This window comes from Muntiacus reevesi, chromosome 11 (assembly GCF_963930625.1).
Source record: "Muntiacus reevesi chromosome 11, mMunRee1.1, whole genome shotgun sequence".
NCBI classification, from domain to species: Eukaryota; Metazoa; Chordata; class Mammalia; order Artiodactyla; family Cervidae; genus Muntiacus; species Muntiacus reevesi.
The window spans coordinates 33831264-33851597 of NC_089259.1; the positions used below are offsets into that span (position 1 = coordinate 33831264).

The 20334-nt window shown below is 38.2% G+C and overlaps 1 protein-coding gene across 6 annotated transcripts in view; it reads right to left on the reverse strand.

The window, feature by feature from the left end:
* The window catches only part of IFT88 (intraflagellar transport 88), a 62157-nt gene that overhangs the window by 27273 nt on the left and 14550 nt on the right, over positions 1-20334 (reverse strand). For 4 of the 6 annotated variants that reach the window (XR_010658524.1, XM_065902130.1, XM_065902131.1 and 1 more), the window contains exons 4-13: positions 15075-15131; positions 13926-13979; positions 13250-13313; positions 12493-12562; positions 9769-9859; positions 8364-8468; positions 7031-7133; positions 6535-6649; positions 4502-4733; positions 3475-3545 (exon numbers count right to left, since the gene is read on the reverse strand). Coding sequence is in view for 5 of the 6 variants with exons in the window: in XM_065902130.1 (XP_065758202.1) it covers positions 3475-3545; positions 4502-4733; positions 6535-6649; positions 7031-7133; positions 8364-8468; positions 9769-9859; positions 12493-12562; positions 13250-13313; positions 13926-13979; positions 15075-15131 (962 nt within the window). In the remaining variant the exon portion in view is untranslated. The remainder of the gene's footprint in view (positions 1-3474; positions 3546-4501; positions 4734-6534; positions 6650-7030; positions 7134-8363; positions 8469-9768; positions 9860-12492; positions 12563-13249; positions 13314-13925; positions 13980-15074; positions 15132-20334) is intronic. The other 2 variants (XM_065902132.1, XM_065902133.1) reach the window with 2 other exon arrangements.

Genomic DNA, 20334 nt, shown 5'->3' on the forward strand with positions numbered 1-20334 from the left:
AACACTTTTGGCCAACTGATGGGAAGAACTGACTCACTGGAAAAGACCCTGATGCTGGGAAAGATTGAAGGCGGGAGGAGAAGGGGCCAACAGAGGATGAGATAGTTGGATGGCATCACTGACTCGATGGACATGAGTTTGAGTAAGTTCCAGGAGTTGGTGATGGACAGGGAGGCTTTGCGTGCTGCAGTCCATGGGGTTGCAAAGAGTCGGACACAACTGAGCTGAAGAAAAGCTATAATAAGCACAGACAGTGTATTAAAAAGCAGAGATATCACTTTGCCAACAAAGGTCAATCTAGTCAAAGCTATGGTTTTTACAGTAATTGTGTACGGATGTGAGAGTAGGACCATAAAGAAGGCTAAGCACCAAAAATTGATGCTTTTGAACTGTTGCGTTGGAGAAGACTCTCGAGTCCCTCGGACTACAAGAAGATCAAACCAGTTAATCCTAAAGGAAATCAACCCTGAATATTCATGGACGGACTGATGCTAAAGCTCCAATACTTTGGCCAGCTGATTCGAACAGCTGATTGATAGGAAAAGACCCTGATGCTGGGAAAGACTGAGATCAGGAGGAAAAGGGGGCGACAGAAAATGAGACGGTTGCATGGCATCACTGACTTAATGGACACGAGTTTGAGCAAGCTCCAGGAGATGGTGAAGGACAGGGAAGCCTGGTGCTGCAGTTTATGGGGTCGCAAAGAGTCACCGACCTAGCGACTAAACAACAACAATAACAACAAGCATCAACACTGTCTACGGGCAGCTGTGCTAGCAATCTGTTTACAAATCAGGTTGAAAACCACGACCAGGAAATGGGATTAGAAGGCCATGATGACCTGTGAGATCAGCAGTTTTTGGTCTGAGATGCCTCTGATGAAAGAAGGAAAGCAGGGAGTGGAAGGGGGAGGGAGGGATGCAGGGGACAGACACAGGACTCGGCAGCTGAAGCTCTGGGACCTGCACCATCTGGGAAAGTCAAAGAGTGAAAACCGCCACTGAAGAAGCTATGGTAAATATTAGAACTGAACAGCTACACTTCTCTATAGAGCTGCCTAATCTTCACCTTTCATACAAATGGAGTCAGATTTATGTGTACTGTAGCATATGTCAGTATCTCATTCATTTTATGGCTAAATAATATTTTATTGTATGGATGGACCAGATATTTTTTATCCATTCATGTTGTGGACATTTGGGTTGGTTCCCTTCTTGGATGGCTACTATGAACATTTGTTAAGTGACTGTGCAGATGTATGCTCTAATTTTAAGCATGTTCATAATTGCTCATTGAAGCATTTATATCATGGTTGCTTTAAAATTTGTCAAATAATTCTAACATTTCTGTCATTTCAGTGTTGGCATCTATGGACTGTCTTTTTTCACTGAGATCTTCCTGGTTCTTGGTATGGTGAGTAATTATTGATCAAAACTTGGACATTTTGAGGACTTCCCTGGCAACCTAGTGGTTAGGGTTCTGGGTTTTCAGTGCCATGGTCTGCGTTCAATTCCTGGGTCAGGGAACTGAGACCTCCTGCAAGCTGCAGCACAGACCAAAAAAAAGAAAGAAATGTTGACATTTTTGGTATATATATGATGATGGAATATTACTCAGCCATAAAAAAGAATGAAATAATGTCATGTGAAGCAACAAGGATGGACCTAGAGATGAACATACTAAGTCAAATATGCAGTTTATATGTGGAATCTAAAAAAATGATACAAGTGAACTTATTTATAAAACAGACTCATAGGCATAGAAAACAAAGGGGAATGGGGAGTGTTTATATATTAATATACAGAGAGTAGATCAACTATGTTTCAATAAAAAGTTAAAAATAAAATAATGTTCATTCAGGATCTTCTATACTACTTTCACCTTGATTTTAAGGATTTGGGAAGTGATGTATTTTAAAGAGGCAAATGCTTTTGTATTTTATTTGGGAAAAAAATGATAGGTAGAAAATAAAAAGACTGAATTTTATTGAAATCTTCTGTTTTAGCTTTCTTGACACCACTGCAGCTGGCAGAGAAGAGATATCACCTCATCACTTGCAGATAAAGGGAGACGCCCACATTCCCCACAGCCTGCTCTGACCCTCATCTTGTCCTTTGGCTAAAGAAAGCAGGCTTTTTAAAAAATGCAGCCCCTGGCTTCCTGACTCCCTATTTATTCAGCTCCCAGTCTGGGAAGCATGAGGGGATCACTGTCAGGCTGCTCTTCAAGTCACCAGGGCCCCTGCTCATCTGCCCTCTTGTTTCCACATTTCTTCTCACTTTGCTTTATATACAATTCCCAGGGTTTTTACTTGTACTTAGTGGGACGAACATGGAAAAGTACATCTACTCCATCTTCCCAGAAGGATAAGCTTAATTTTTACTGTTAAACTAACCCCTAAAGATTGAGGGCTCTCCATACACAGGGCTTCCCAGGTGGTGCTAGTGGTAAAGAACCCGCCTGCCAATGCAGGAGACCTAAGGGACATAGGTTCGATCCCTGGGTCAGGAAGATCCCCTGGAGGAGGGCATGGCAATCCTCTCCAGTATTCTTGCCTGGAGAATCTCCACGGACAGAGGAACTTGGAGGGCTACAGTCAAGAGGGTCATATAGAGTCGGACACTACTAAAGCAACTTAGCATGCATGTATACATACAATGGAATATTATTCAGCCTTAAAAATGAAGGAAATTCTGTCACATGCTAAACACAGATGAAAAGCCAGTCATAAACGAACAAATACCGTGATTCCACTCAGATGAGGTCCCCAGGGCAGTGGATGTCATATAACAGGCAGCAGAGTGGTGGCTGTCAGGGACTGGGGGGTAGGCAGAAGTTGGTGGGGGGAGTTGTGCAGTGGGTACTGAGCTGCAGTGTGGAAGGTGAAGACTTCTGAGCACCAGTCACAAATCAATGTGAATGTTCCAGTACTTAACACTATCTTTGAAATGAAGAATTATCTACCATGGTTGAGATAAATTTTACATTATGTGTATTTTACCACAATTTAAAAAAACTGAGTCTTCTCTCATGTGATATAACTCCTAAGATGCCTGATGCATACTCAATATTAGAATGTTCAAGCCATACTTGACAGAGATTAGGTACCATACTGGAGAAAGGAAGAAAAGATTTAAAGAGAAAGAATTTTGTCTCTGGGAGCTGTAATTTAACTGGGCAGGATAAAAATAGAGAGATATATTTAAACAAAGGTAATATGAACAAAGTCTTACTACTGCACCAGAAGCAGAGGGAAAGCAAACTACAGAGAAACTGAGTAAAAATAACTGGGATTAACATGAGGACTGAGATTATTTTGAAGCAGAAAACAGAATTCAATAAAGACAGAAATGGTGAAACAGCACTATTCTAGAAATATACTCAACACAACAAGTTTTGAAAGGAATAATCAGAATGCACATTCAAGTCTCTTAGAGAATACCATATTTAATCATTAAGTGCCCAAAATATTACCTTTCACGTTCCATTTGTCTCAGATGATCATTTTTTATAGCTTCAATCACTAAATTAGTATGTGGGTCATCCTGGGGGAAAAGTGAGGGAATCAGAAGTAAATACTGAGAACTGGTGGCTAATCAGCCTCAGCACTAGGCCACACTGTACACAGTGGAGAGTGAGTGAGTCTTACTGAACTGTTTTTCTCATGTAAAGCAGAACTTTCTCTCTTCCTTCTGATGACCTGTCACACTCTTCACTGAACTAATGCAGATTCTAGCAGCTGACACAAGGTCAGGCTGGAAAGCATAGAACCAAGAATACGGAAGCCATGGTTGTCAGTACAAACGGGTGAAAGCCTAAGTCACATGTAATTGCCTTAATGACATCAGTGACTTAGTATGACCCTACATTGACCTCTACTTCCTATTGAAGACACGGATGATTTCTTTCACAACATACATTATTTTTTCTCAATATGAAAGTTATATATGATAATTAACATCTACCCAGCACTTACTATGTTCCAGGATTAAGCATTTCACATGCATTCCCTCATTGGATCCTCACAACCCTATACAGCAGGCTGTTGTATTTAGTGCTATTTTAAAAACAAAGGACAAGGAGAATAGATACTGAGCAGTGGGGCCAACCACCACACTGCCATTCCCTTGTAATCCATCAAGAAAATCTAGCAGGTTCCTTTTATGAAATTGACATTACTATACCATCACGATCTATCAACATGGACAATTTCACATGATTTAACTTCACATAAGATAACATTAAGGAATGATAATTTTTCATAAGATTCTCCCTTTTGTTTTTTGAGTAAAATTGTGCAGTCTGTTTAAACCATAATCTCCAGCCCTATTTCAATAGTTCCACTGTCAACCTAATCTAAATAACAAATGAAAATGATAAAACATATTAATATAGGACTGACAGAAACCTGAAGAGTCATTCACCCCAACTTCATAACTCTGGAGACAGAGAAGCACAGCTAATTAGGAGCTGTCTACCTAAGAGTCTTCTTCATACTCACGCTTGGCGAAATGTATTTATCATCTTCGTCAATTTCTAGTGGAACAGCAATCAGTTTTTGGAATGACTTCTTCATTTTTTCTCGATCTCCAATGGCAAAGTAACTAAGAATCAGATTGAAGCCTGCCTTCAGATTTGGAGCCATACTCATGATGTGCTCAAAAGAAGAGATAGCATCCGAATACTGGCCAGTTTTAATAAATGTGACTCCAATGTTCTGCATAATTTTAATCCTGAAAAAACACACGGACTCCCTTTAGAAGTTTAAACTCCCCAGCTGGCAATCAAGTTATTCCACAAATAATTTCCTCCTTTTCTTTGCCGTGTTACTTTTTGTTTTGTTAAACATTTACTGAGGTTTATTTTACACATTATAAAATTCACTTGCTTTAAGTATGTGATTCAATGACTACTGCAGTACTAACACAGTTGTGAAACCACAATCACACTCTAAGTCATTTCCATCTCCCTAGAAAGAACACCTGTGCCCACCTGCAATCACTCCTCAATCTAGCCTCTAGCCCCAGGCAAACGCTAATTTCCTTTCTGCTCTCTGGACTGGACTTGCCTTTCTAGACATTGCATATGAATGGAGTTACACAACATGTGATATTCTCTGCCTTCATTCAATTAGCATAATTTTTGAGGTTCCTCCATATAACAGCATGTAAGAGGATGTCACTCTTTTTTCATTGCTGAATAGTATCCTACAGTGCAGCTATACCACCTTCCATCCATTGACTACGTGATAGATACTTGGACTGCTTCTACTTTTTGGATATTATGAATAATGCTGCTACAAACACTCATGTATACTCCTTTGTGACAATATATGTTTTCATTTCTCTTGGTTATATACCTAACAGTGGAATTGGCCATATAGTAAATTTGCATTTAATTTTTTTAAAAACAACCTTATTATTTTCCAAAGTGTCTGTGCTATTTTATATCCTCAGTGCATAAGGACTCTCATTTCTCGGCATCTTCCTCAGCACTGATCATTGTCTATATTTGATGACAGCTATTCTACCTTATTTCCAACCATTACGTAATATAATCCCATTTCAACTAAATCTCTTTATTCATAATTCTCTGACCATCAGACCATGGTGTTTCTCAGCCTTTTCTCAGTGTCCTTTTGTCTGGAATGTCATCTCTGTGTTCACTTCAGTAACCAACTCAAGTGCACCTCCTTCACTAAGCCTTTCCTGACCTTTCCTGAGAATTCCTATTCTCAGTGATTATTCTTGCAACTTAATTACCATACTACCTCTTGACTGTGGATTGTTAAGCACTTACCATTTACTATATAATACTATCTTTTTCTAAAATGTTTAAATTCTTGGTCTCATCTGGGTTAAAAGTACCTCAAGGGCACTATGTTCTATAAGTTAGATAACTGCTGATGATAGTGAGATATCTTGCATAATTCAAAAACAAATGTTCGCGAAAAGTGGCATTTACAAATAAATTAACTTTTTCAAGGGAATTGCACCGTGCCCAGGAGAAATTATGAACAGTAAATATCCTAGAAACCTAAGTTCCCCTAGTTATACCAGACTAAGATAACTTACTGTTTCTGCCTTTAAAATATTATAATAGGAAATACCCCAGCACCTCCCCTGCCCACCTCTTCTAAGAGTCAACAGTAACCCTTCCTCCACTATTTCCTTCTCGAGCTCTGGTAAGAATGTAAGGAATTAAGTATCCTGTCTGGCACACTGGAGTCTGCTATGTTCTAAACAACTGCTGTCTGATTTGGTGTGGGCAGTAAGTTGTATTACAGTGCTAATGGCTGGAGGGTTATTTCCTATACAGGCCCATTAGTTCAGTTTTATTCCAACTGATCACGTATTATGCCTTTAACCTTTAGCTTCCATCATACAAATGCATGCAAGGGTCAGACCTAAACACTACACCTATAAGAAAAATCTAACACCTCTCATGTACCCATACCACAAAGCACTCAGTCCACTGGCAACACGTCAGAAGAGTGACTCTGTTTCTAAAGAATGACAAATTTTACAAACTTACCTCATTTCTTTATGGACACTTGGAATTTGATCTAAGGCCATTCGGTAGAATTTAATGGCTTTGGAATAATTTCGTTGCTTTAAATAAATATTTCCCATATTCACTTTCAACCGTCCTAATTTAAAAAAAAAATTAATGAATATGTAATATCCTATTTCTTTCACTTTTTCTATGAGATCAAAAAGTATACAGTATAAATGCTAAAGATAAACAATAATCTCTTGTGGATAAATTCTACAAGGCAACATGTTCCATGGGGTTACTATGGCTAATTCTACTTGTGATACAGAACATAGTCTTCATTTACTATTAGGCAATATGTCTTATACAAACTATATTTTTTCATTTGTATTTGTGTGAATTTTCATATCCTTTAAGCAGGACACTATCACAAATTTAACTTGCTTAGATAATTTCATAAGAATAACTGAGGAAACTGTAAACTAACACTACAAAAGAACTATACTTATCAGAAAAACTAACTACACACACCTACCTGCATTGCTAAACATCTTATTTTTCACTATAACTTGATACGTGTTTAGTGCTTCAGCATACATCTCATTAGCTGAATATTGACTGGCCAAGTTGAAAAGCACCTAAGGAAAAAATATTGCAAAGAAACATATAATGATCATCTTAGGTCCCTTTTGTCTATCTTTCTAGAGATTAAAATACTATAAAATACTATAAAAATGTTAGTTGCCTCTATGAAGACTCCCAAACCATTAAGAAATGAAGTCCACAGAGAGTATCTTGCATTCCAATACGAACCAAAACATTAGGACAGGTGGAGCTATCCTCTAAATTCCACCTAATTTTCCATGTATTCTTTCTGGTCAATGGATTTGCTATCCTTTAATCTCAGGAAGACCCACAAAGAATATATGTGTATTGTTAGTATTGCTGGTAATAAAAAGAGTAAGGAAGATAGTGGAACAAATTCTCTTTGAAAACATAAACATCATGTGGAATTATCTTAAACCTTAATTTGTAGAGTATTGCTGCTCTATATGCAAATTTATAATTTAAATAATTGAGCTACAGTAAAGTATGTTCCTAGAGGAAAAAGATGATCATTGTAAATTATTCCCATATCTAAAGATTCCATGGAATCTAAAAATATTAACTATAAATAGTTAATGTCTAAATTCTCTTCCTCCAAGTTTCAATGTCCTTTTTTCCACTTGTTTAGCTTATGAAGATTTCTCCTACTGAAAATACACCCTTTTAAACAGCAGTATATATATGAAAGAAGTGTCTTTTCAGAATTGAATAAATTTTGCTAGAAACTAGCTGTTTTTTTCCCCCTACTATCCTCACAAAACACTGTCTTATTAATCTAGTTTGAAGCTCTCTAAAATCACAGACCAAAAAGTCCACATTCAAACCTCATTATCTAACTATGTTGTTGACGGATGTCTACTAGACTTATTGTGGTGATCATTTCACAATATATACAAATATCAGGTTGAATAGCTGAAATTAACAGAGCACTGAATCACAATTATACCTCAAAACAAAACAAAAGGAGTCTTGTCAAAGTAACCACACTGAATAGAGTCCAAATATTAGTAATTTTCAGGAGTCCTTAGCTGGAAGATTTACTAGTATTTACTGCATTATTTAAAATGATTAACTAAAGAAGATCACTGTACAGACCAAAGATGAGAGTGGTCCCATTAACTGAAGAGCATTATTAACTGAATTCTGGGCACCTTAAGTCCAGTAAGACTTAAGGAACAAGAGAAAACAACAAAGAAAAAAGACTTCTGGAATCTATAAATTCTCACCAAAATAACTGTATTCAACAGGCACTTTGTACTTACTGAGTAAGTTAAATCCAAGTTGATGTTCTCTGGCCTTGTAACTTGTTCTCGTTGCCTCACCAGGACTCTCTCCTTTCTGCCTGCATCTTTTGCCTTTTCCAAGGCCTGAAACCAAGTGTAAAGGGTGTCAACTCCTTCGCAAACTCACATAGCTCTTGATGCATCAGAGGCACCTGCAGATCCATTACCCCTACTTCCTGGGTGCTCTGAGCGCTCCTACCATAAACTCCCCTCCTGTTTGTCTAACCGTGAGCTCTCATCCCTCATGGAAAGTCCATGTGTCTTCTCTTGAAAAGAAGGGGAAGCACAAGGTGGGGGCTAATACCTGGAGCATACCTACCCACACTGAGTTTCTCATCACCTCTCCTCCTACCAACTTTAGGTCTGACCATGCCTACCTACATGTCTGACCTACCATCATTAGGGCTTCCTTGGTGGCCCAGCCAATAAAGAATCTGCCTACAATGCAGAAGATCTAAGTTCAATCCCTGGGTCGGGAAGATCCCCTGGAGGAGGAAATGGCAACCCACTTCAGTATTCTTGCCTGGAGAATTCCATGGATAGAGGAGCCTGGCAGGCTACAGTCCATGGGGTCACAAAGAATCCAACATGACTGAGCGACTAAAACTTTCACTGCATGCCCCTCTACTTCTTTATTCCTTTCAGCTCCTGAATCTTTGGTGTTTTAATTCAATCTCATGAGACAGGAATTTAGGTGAGTTTGTTTGGTTTCTGGGATGCTCAAAGTACAGATAAGCCATGGATAACTGCTACCCAATAGGACAACAGATCCTCAGTTTCACTAAGATCTTACTCAGAACATTAAGAACCTTTAACTGATTTTCATGGAAAGACTGACCAGTCCCATTAATGCCTTAATCTGATAATTAAGTCACAGAAACTGTATTTATGTGGTGTGATGATCAAAGTAATGTGAACAAAGCACCTAAGAGAAAAAAAAAAAAAGCCACAGAGTTGGAGTCCCAGAAAGCAAATCATGAGTTTGCAGTTTTACTTCGGACAAAATATTTTAGGGCAGTGAGGCTTAAATAAGAAAAAAGGCCCTTAGTACTGTTTTTGTGGAACACAGTAGCTCTGCCTGCAGCAGACTGTGCATCAATCCAGTAATCCACCAGGCTGCAAAACTTAGTCAACTGATACATCAGAATTCTCTCCCCTCCTTAAATGACCAAAGAGAAAAATTACAAAATCAGCCAACTGTTTTGACATCAGAGTTTATGAAGCAGAGTTAAAACTATAGACTCTCAAAATAATTATTTCAGTGAAAACTCCAAGGCCAGTCCACAGCAAAATGAAAATAGTTATATAGATGTGTGCATGTATGGGTGCAGATACATACTCACACACTTCATGATCTTGCATCTTAATCAGTTTATGGACTTACCAATTTTAAGTCTCCACAACTGTTAGCAATACAGCTTTCTTCTACCAACTCATTTACTTTCTTCTCTAATTGTCTGATCTTTTCTTCTGGACTGTTAAAGAAAAAACCAAGTATATTCTGAATCATTCAACCACTAATAAAATGTACGAAATTTAGCTTACTTTTAACATAGTCCATCATGTGCTCATTAACTTTAAAAGTAGGTCACAGATAAGACAAATACATAAATGGCAATGAACAATAAAAATACCACTGTTTTTAATAACTACAGTATATATTCATAATAATAGTAAATATAGTTAATGTTTTTTTCAGCATAAGTGTAATTTAATTTTGAGCTAAATGCTTTACCCTAATTATGTCACTTAATCTTCATAAAAATATTTGATACAAGTAGTATCATTATTTAATTTCACTGACAGGGAAACTGAGGTTTACAAAGTTAAGTACTGGCAGTCCAGTGGTTAGGACTCTGCATGCTTCCACTGCAGGAGGCTCAGGTTCAGTCTCTGGTTGGGGAACTGAGATCCATAAGTGGTGTGGAGAGGCCCAAAAAAGAAAGAAAGAAAGCTAAATATTATGCCTGAGATCATACATCTGGTAAGTTACAGAGCCAAGGTTTGAACACAAATAAGATAACCCTAGGGTCCATGCTATCATATTGTTAATACCATTCCTGAAGGGAAGTGGATCCTATGGCAAATGAAAACTTTATCAATGGTGGAATAACTGAAGCCCCCATAAAAAAGAGAAAAATTATTATGATTTACTACCAAATAGATACCAGAGTTTTTTTATTTTTTGGCTGAGGAGCACTGCTTTTGGGATAACCAAGGATGGAACCCAGACCACGTTAGTAAAAGCCCGGAGTCCTAATCACTGGACCACAATAGGGAGCTCCCCATAGAGACTTCTAACAACGTAAAGAATTTTAAAAAATCTTGACTCTGTCAGTAGCACACGAAGTATCTCCAAACCAATCACATTTCAAACCAGCATCAACGTTGTTTCATTACCACTTTCTTCTAACAAAGTACCACAACATTCTGTATGTACATCACTGCCTAAACAAACTTCTACTACAAATACATCAGAATAAACATCAAGTCTCCTAATTCTCTACAAACGGACTTTTAAAAAGAACACAGGAACAAATTAGGTCTATAAAATCAAATTCTTCAGTAAAACCTGGGATTAAGGCAACAAATTTTATTATAGAGATCTCCAAAATTCTGAGTAACTGAACACAATAGATGGTGGTTTTGTAAAGGTTAGAAAGTTCAGAATTCAAGTACAGAACTCTATTTTCAAATTGTCTGAAACACTCTAATAAATGTCTTTAAACAGTACTTAAAGAGTGTTACTTTTAAGCCTAAAATGTCAATATAAAAATTTTAAATCTGTAAGAGAACTCCATGAGGACAGTGGCAGTAACTGACCTATCCCCACCAGATGCCAAGAGAATGAACCCTGTGTGCAGACCCTGCTGGATACCCCCCACAGGTACCTGCACCCGCCTACCACCGTGTGCTCGGAAGCCAGGCTACAGAAGAGTCTCCCTCTCCAGCCAAACATCTGGTTCCATCAGACACCTGTGCTGAGATTCTGGCCAATGAGAAACAAAGACACGTCTTCCCAGGGCAGACGTCTCCCAGAAAGGCCTTTGCTTCTCAAAGGGGACCTGAGACCGGGCATCTTCTGAGTCTAGGTGTTAATGACTACACGAAGGTTCCAGACTCCCATGACCCTCTTGGAATCATGAGGACAGGCAGTCCTTGAGAAAAGCCAAGAGAATCAGAGAGAAGCGGGACCAGTGTGAGGTTACAGAGCAGCTAACCATCCTACAGACTTCATGTTATGGGAGATAATCAACAATTTTGTGTTTTTCCTGGTGTTTTCTGCTGTCAGCAGCTGAAAAGCTCCTAAATGACATATTTAAATAAACTAATATTTATTAGCAAACTTGCTGTCACTAACTAGCATACAAGGTAAACTGAATTTCTATAGAAGTTCCTTATTAGTCAAAAAGGGAAATTATTTAATTTATATAACACCCCAAATACTGGGTTTAAGGATTATAATTTAAAGACATGAGCCCTGGAAGCACACAGCCTGGGTTCCAATCTCAGTCCCATGTGTCCCTGTAGGACCCAGCTCGCTCTCCACGCTCCCCTCTCACTGAACTGAGGACACAGGGCTTGGTCTTCTAGAGACGCATGTGCATAGCACTGGGCACACGGTGAGCACACTGTGAGCGCTGGCTGATGTTATTTGCAAAATGTATAGATTCACAGTGCTCAGGTATCAGTACATGCTACACAGCTGATTTTATGCTGTAGCTTTTAGCTACTCTACCAGCATGAAACTAATACTATAAAAAATTAAATTTCTCAATATCAATATAACATACATTTTAATTTTTTTTCTTTGAAGTATGCTTTTAAAATAAGAATATCTATCACACACACAACCACACTTGGCCTTCAGGAGAATCAATACTGGCACCCATAAAAAATGAGACATGCCTTCAATGTGCTCCAGTAAAACTGCACAGATACATAGGGCTGCCTTTCTTAGACATGAGTCTCTTCCTAGATGCTAGGACAATGCTTTGATTACTATTCTGCTGACACAAACTTTCAAAATACGTAAGGATTATGTATTTGAGAAGTAAAAACTGAAGACATGCAACCACCACAGCAAAGCAGCACAGGACTTGCATACCTGTCTTCACTCCTGGCCTCCAGGGGTGGTGCGGGGCCCCGTGACTGTCCAAGGGGGTCAAACGCAGAACCTGGGACACAACAGTCAAGAGATCACGTTCAGTGTGCATCCACACAATTGGAGGAACTGTGAAACCCTATCTAATTCACCTATTTATTAAATGGAATGGACCTTTTTTATGCTTACATGAGTATTCTTTATATCAAGAAACTGGTAAGATTTTTAACACTCATGCTGCTGCTAAGTCACTTCAGTCGTCATAAAACCATGTAAATAAAACTGCATTACCATATAAAAACAAAAATAAATACTCTTAGTACTTATTTCTCCCCACAGTAATCTATCCTTGTTATGACTTCTAAACTGTCAATCATGGGATTAATAACCTGGTATTGGCTTTTTAATTTTCATTATTGGTATTATAAACATTAATTTTGTCACAGTAGTTTTATTTTAAAATTATTATTTAACTTATCATCCATTTAAATACTATTTTCACCTTTGATTCTTTAGCTCTAACTCACAGACAAATTTTCAGTGTGCAGCACGGCATGATCTAACATGACATGCAGTGTGACTATACCTCAACTGGGACACAGAACACTCCCACCACCCTTTTCCTTTCCTGACCCTAACCCTAAAATAATCAATGACATGTTAAGTTTTATTTAAAATGGTAATATATTTATACATACAAAAACATTTTAAAACTTAAAAGATTTGAAAAAAAATTAATAGCTGAAATAATGTAACAAACCTCTCAAAGCTCCCTTGGTAAAGCCAGCGGCTCTCACTGCTGTCATGGGTCTAGTAACTCCATCCTTAGGAAAACAAGAATCATTTAGAAAGTGTTCTTATGTATGATCTACCTCTTATTTACAGTTCTGCACATGACACACATCTTAATAAAGTCCCAGTCTTGGACAGAGGTTTATAATCCCTCCCTACTGTTCCTCACTTCTGCCTCCTCATGTGTCACCCTGTCCAAACTTTTCCATTGTCCTATAAAATTTCAATTCTTTAATCAAACTGGACTTACTCCTAGTTTGAAAAGAAAAACACTCTCAAGGTTTTTCAGTAGTACCTTATATAGCTTAGTGGCTGGCTACTCCCTACTTTGGGCTGGTCTCCTGTAGGCCTATGAGAGAAACCATAGAAACCGTTGGAAGTGACAGCACAGGAGAACCGGGTCCCAGAGTCCATCCTACAAACTAGAAGGCCTATGTCCATTCCCCTGTGGGATTTCACTTGAGACCTGAGTAAATAGTGATAAACCCAGAGACTGCCGCCAAAGATTTCAAGCAGTTCACATTTCAGCTCACAGTTTAAAAGAATCAGGGTCACTATGTAAGTAGCATCTTTAAAAAACACTTCGGTAATAATATTCTAAGTCACAAGAAAGGCCCAAGATGCAAACCCACACATGGGGATACCTGAATAGCCCCTGTCATCGGTCTTCCCATTGATGACGCCAGGGAGGTCTTGGACTAGTGAACAAAAAACTAAGTTTTAATCATTTTAATGATTCCAAAAAACTTCTACACTTAATTTAATAAACCAAGGTATAAAAGTTTCTTTATAACTTTTTTTTCCTTCATTCTACTGGCAAGTAAACCTAATTTTTTTTTCATTTATCTCCCGAGGATATAGGATCAAACAATAAAAGTCTAAAACAGGCATCAGCAAACTACATCCCTCGGCCCTTGTGTGGGACAGAGCCACTCCCTTCATTTGCATACTGTCTGTGGCTGCCTCTCCACAGATGCACAGCTGGGTCCCCCAGAGCCTAAACCGTCTGACTCTTCACAGAAAGGCTCGCTGACTCCTGTTCTGAAACATCACCAAAACCAAATTCATGAGTGATATCTGCTCTGACTGATTAATAAACGGATGTTTCACACGATACAACATTAAGGCCACTCTCTCAGTCTGCAGGAAGGGGATAACTGGAAGGCCAGTGCCCAGGACCTCTAGGTTCTGAAGCCATCTTTACGACCCCTACGAAATATTATCAGAAAGACTAGGAAATTCTATTTCACCTTATTTCTTCATTTTTCTCCCATTTCTCTACTGTTTAGCATAAATGAAAATATCCAAATTGTTTATAATTTGGGCAAGATTTAAAAGATTTTATGGATTTTTACATAGCATCTTTCCTCCAAAGATCTCAAATAAAAGCAAGATCCAATTATATATGCCTCTTAAATTTTTCTTCAATTTTATTTTTTCATGTATTACTTAGTAAATTTTTAGAAATTATAAACATTACATTTGTATAACACTAACTTCACACAAAATATACGAATGTAATACATATGACATTTGGTTATATGATATAGAAAATGAAAATCAACAAACACAATGTTTACAGACAGGAAAAGATAGTAAAACATTTTATTTACAACCAAAATGACTAGAATATTCAAAGTTATTTATCAACAATTAATAATATTTATCACTATTCAAAATGGAAAATACATCTGGATCGCGAGCTGAAAGGTAGCCAGACTTATTTAAAACTGCCTAAAGTGAACTTATACATGAGAAAAGTATCTTCATATCTTCAGCTTAAGAAAACATACCCCATATCCAGTAGCTACGGGTCTAGAAACTGCTGTGCTTGGTATTTTAGCAGTTATCTTGGGGAGGAAAAAAAAATAGTTAATAGAATTCAGATTAAGTTATATAATAGAAAACTGGAAAATAAATGGAAAATACAGACTTATCAATAGGGAAATATTTATATAACATTTATAATAATTTCTTTTAAATTATTCTAAATATTAAGGTGCTGGAGTATTTTAAGTACTGAGAAGGAGGTCTATTCTGGAACTCATCTGAAAGGAGAAAAGGAACTTTAGAGTGACCTGTAGGTCAGTGGGATACAGGAGTCTCCAATGGACACACCTACCATTAATTCTGCATGATTATCACCACCAGACACTGGGTCTAACAACAGACACTGAATCTGGAGTCAGGGACCCTGGGTTTGAGACTCAGCTCTCCCTCTACTTGCTGTGTTTACTTTACCTCTCTGAACATAAATGTTTTCATCTCTGAAATAAAGATACAAAGCATGTTGATCACAAAATTGTAGCCATAGTTGATCATGGAGCTTTTCATAGAAGCACTGGGTTGAACAGACAAACCCTAGAGGGGGTCTGCTGAGGGGGTAGCCCTGGGACTCCTCCAAACTTCAGACTGTGACCTCACAAGGCTTCACTCAGACTGGAAGGTCAATCAGCCCGTGTAAGACCTGAGCCCAATTTAGAAACATTTCACATTCAACTGGGTTGAAGTGATTCAGTGTTCCAAGCATCTCTGCAGCCATACATAAAAGTAAATTCTCTCCAGTAAAAGACACCTGCCCTGATAAGGCAGCCACGTGGCTGTTGAGCATTTGAAATGTGGCTCAGGCAGTAGCATCTGGATTTTAAATTTTTACTTACTTTTTAATGATTTAGATGTAAATAGCTACAACATGGCTAGTGGTTATCATTCTAGACAGCACAGACGCATGCCTTAAATTATCTCTAAAATGTTTCATTTACAATGTCTGGCATCCAGTCTAAAACAACCAAACACATAGGAGCAAGGGTCCCTAATCAAAATCCAAGAGAAACAAAATGGAAAGACATGCAGAAGGAGAATCATATGATGGAAAGAAACATCAAACAGAGGCTCTGACCAGCATGCTCAACATGTTCAGTGACAGAACTGAAAACTACGGAAAATGGATAACTGAAAATAATGTAAAAATTTGGCATTGTCCAGAAAGTAATAAAATAGTAAATTATACTAGACTGATAAGTTAAAAGATGAGTATTGTAATCTTTACTAAAACATTAAAAGAATGGTCAAGGAATGTAAACTCCCAAGCGAACAGAGGGAGAAATGCAATAAAAAATCAAACAAAAAAAGGTAAGAAAGGCAAGAAATAAAACAAAGGAGGAAGGAAAAAACAAAAAGCAAATACTAAGACAACAAATGAAACCAATTTCATTAAATGTAAGTAGATGAAATATTTCACTAAAAGAGTAAGATTATCTGACAATATTTAAACAAAAACAGAATTCTATTCATAATGCTAATAAAACATATTTCTCTAAGAAATATATCTCAAATACACAGATATGAAAAAGCTGGAAGTGAAAAAATGGGGAAGACATACAATGCAAACACTAGACAAAAGAGAACCTGGGTTCTACAGCAATGTACTAACACCTGACAAAACAGACACACAGCACTACTAGAGCCAGAAGGACATTTCATAACAATAGAAGACTCAACATAAAAATATAACAATTCTAAATGTTTTTACTACAAATATATAAAACAAAAACCTAAACAAAGAAATTCACAGTCATAGTGTACAATCTATTTTTCTCATTGATAATAATAGAACTGCAATTCCTGCGTCCCTCCCCCCCAAAAAAATCAATAAAAATACTGAACATTTGAACAAAATCATTAACAAACTTGACCAAACTGACAGATAACAGATTTTGGAAAAACACGAAAAGGAAGGATGTAGTTCCCAGCAAAAATTTTCTGTGAGAACAAACTGAAGGAAAGAGACTATTTTTCTTTTTAATCACTCACTAATGACTAGATCTGTTCTTCTGATTTTTACTCTTAGCACTGGACTGATCTCTTAGAAAGACTGGATCCTGTGTCACCTCGCTCCTTACTCACCCTGCACCCTCACCCACAGTGCCTTTCCTCAACATACCTCAAGGCTGATCTTAACTGCACACATCCTTAAATATTCAACTGTACATTTATCTCCTGACTGTCCCAACTAGGGATAAAGAACTTATCTTTGTGGTCCCAGAACAATTTATACTCTTTTTAAAACACAAATTATAATATGCCCTGTCATTTCTATTTGTGTCCACTTTACTCTTCTCTGGAGCTAGCTGGAATTTTATCCCTCTTAAATGAGCCCAGGGCCTCTCCTATAAAAGTTGCACAGTTTTTTCCCATTTAATACAGAAGTAGGGTGTGATGACAATATCATTCAAAGGGGTGCATACCTACTTTCTGTCCTGGTTACAGGTAACTGTGAGACCTCTCCTCCCAGCCTTGTTTCCTGTCTCTAACATGAGGGTCTCTGAAGTTAATTTCTAGACATCAATGAAGGGCCAGCTTGGAGACATTATCACTTGTTGATATACCAAATCACTAAACTGAAGACTTTCACTTATTCACTAAGTTGTGATATAAAGATCTGTGGAGTACCCACAGCAAATAAAGAAAAGATCAATAAATAAGACAGTTGACCTCTTCAGAAAGGTTACAGTCTTGTCATTAGCCAAGTGCAAGAACTTAATCTATAGTTTTCCTTTCCATGATGAAGGTAACCTTAAAATCAAAATACAGCTTATGGAATGTGTAGTCAAGAACTGACTTCACCCAAAGAGAGTACTGGCTTTGCCCTTCACTACCAGGAGGTGATCTGTATGCCCCTGTAATGTCCTGCCTGATACATCCCTGTTTCCCTGGGGGGCTTTGGCCACCAGACAGTCTAACTCCCAGATATATTACCTTGAAGCTCCATGAGGGGCTAGAGACCAATGGGCAGCCACAAGGACAGTGTGTGACGGAGCCCCATAAACACCTTGGACATCAGCCATGGGAGGGCCTCCTTGCCGGCTCTACAAGTACCATCACCACACAGAGGGGCCAGGGTGGGTTAAAGCCACCCAGGGCTCCACAGGGAAAGGACAACCAGACCCCCCACGTCTGACCTCCCAGACTCTGCCCCAGGTCTCTCTTCTCTCAGCAGATTTAATCTGTATCCTTCTCCTGAAATAAACCATTAAGTATAATAGTTTTCAGTGAGTTCTTTGAGTCTTTTCAGAAAATTACAGATGCTGAAGGTGGCTGCAGCTGGAATTATAAGTGAGGACAGTCCTGTGGACGGCTGTGCTAACTTCGAGGAGGGAACCCCACAAACGTGATGGGCAAGGTCCTTCCCACCGGAAGTGGTTTAATGCGGACCTTTCATTATTGCTGAACAGTTAAGTGTGGTGGGAGGAAAGAGGCTCTGACAGAGGGAGGGAGGGCAGGCGGGAGGACACGCCATCTATAGCAGGGGATTCACTCCCTAAGAGCCTGTTGACCTGGCACTGCCGGCCTCTTTTAGGTAACTTACTGTGGGGTGGCCTGCTGCCTCCAAGATGCTGGCACTGGTCCAAGTTATGAGAACTAAAAACATCTCCAGGGCAAATATGTGCCAGGGCAGGTGGGCAAGTGGGCACTGAGAACCACTGCTCTGGAGCCGTGGGTGGGCAGAACATTAGGCATAGAACTTTCTGTACTTCTCGCTTTACCTAGTGCCAACATTGTTTATTTTCAACTACAAAAGATGCTCAGTAGAATTCATGCACAATGGAAGGCAGAAGTCTATTCTCTGTGTGACATATAAAAACTTTCCTAATACTACTGAAAACAATCACTCTACCCATGTATGCACTGGTGGAGGATTAATTAGCAGACAGTCATTAATCCAAGGGAGGTGTAATTTGCAACTTTAGCCCCAGTGTTTTCAAAGATCAATATTTACATAACATTAAAAATTAGAAAGACAAATTTTTAAAAATAATGTTTTGGGTAAACATATTGCAGTGTTTTACATGAGTAATAATATTTATATTCTCAAGAGCATAAAAGCTCTTTGATCTATATTACTTTAAAATTAACTTACTGGATATACTGTAAACTATAAAACATCGCTATAAGAAACTGAAAAAGAAACAAATAAATGGAAAGGCATCCTGTATTCAAGGCTGTAAACCTTAATATTGTTAAGATATCTATACTGAACTTCCCTGGTGGTCCAGTGGTTAAGAATACACCCGCCCTATAATTGATTGGAAGTGGCAAAAGTGGGCATTATTCCTAATTCTAGGGGAAAAGCTTTTGGTCTTTTACCACCAAATATGTTGCTAGCAGTGGGGTTTTCTTATATAGCCTTTATCATAGTGAGTTTTCTTCTATTTCTAGTTCATTATGTGTTTTTATTGTGAAAGGATGTGGAATTTTGTCAAGTTCTTTTATTGCATCAGTTGAGATGATTTGGGTTTTTTCCCCCTTCATTCTATTAAGGTGACATATCACACTGATTAATTTTTGTCTGTTGACCCATTCTCAAATTCCAGGAATAAATCCCACTTGGTCATAGTGTATAACCGTTGTAATACACTGCTTTGGTTTGCTTGTATTTTGTTCAGGATTTCTAGGTCAGTATTCATAAAGGATATTTGTAATTTTCTTGTAGTGTCTTTGCCTGGCTTTGGTATCAGTGTAAAAGTTTTCAAAATATATTCTGGATTAAAAAAAAAAAGAATCTGCCCGCTAATGCAGGGGACACGGGTTCGATCCTTGGTCAGGGAAGAACCCACATGCCTCGGGGCAACTAAGCCCATGAGCCACAACTACTGAAGCCCGCATGCCCTAGAGCCCACAATCCACAAGAGAAGCCACCACAATTAGAAGCCCACACACTGCAACTTGAGAAAGCACATGTGCAGCAACAAAGACCCAACACACAGCCAGATATAAATAAATTACTTTAAAAAAAGATATCTATATTACTCAAAGCAACACACAGATTCAATGCAATCTCTACCAAAATCCCAATGTCATCTTTTTTACTTTTTTAAGAAATGCAAAAATCCAACCTAAAGTCATTTTGAATCTTAAGAGACCCTGGAGAGCTGAAAAATTTTGAAAAAGATCTAAGTTGACTCCTATCTGCTGATTTCAAAACATATTACAACGCTATTGCACTGGAAACAATGTGGTGCTGGCATAAGAAACCAATGAAAGGAATGGCTT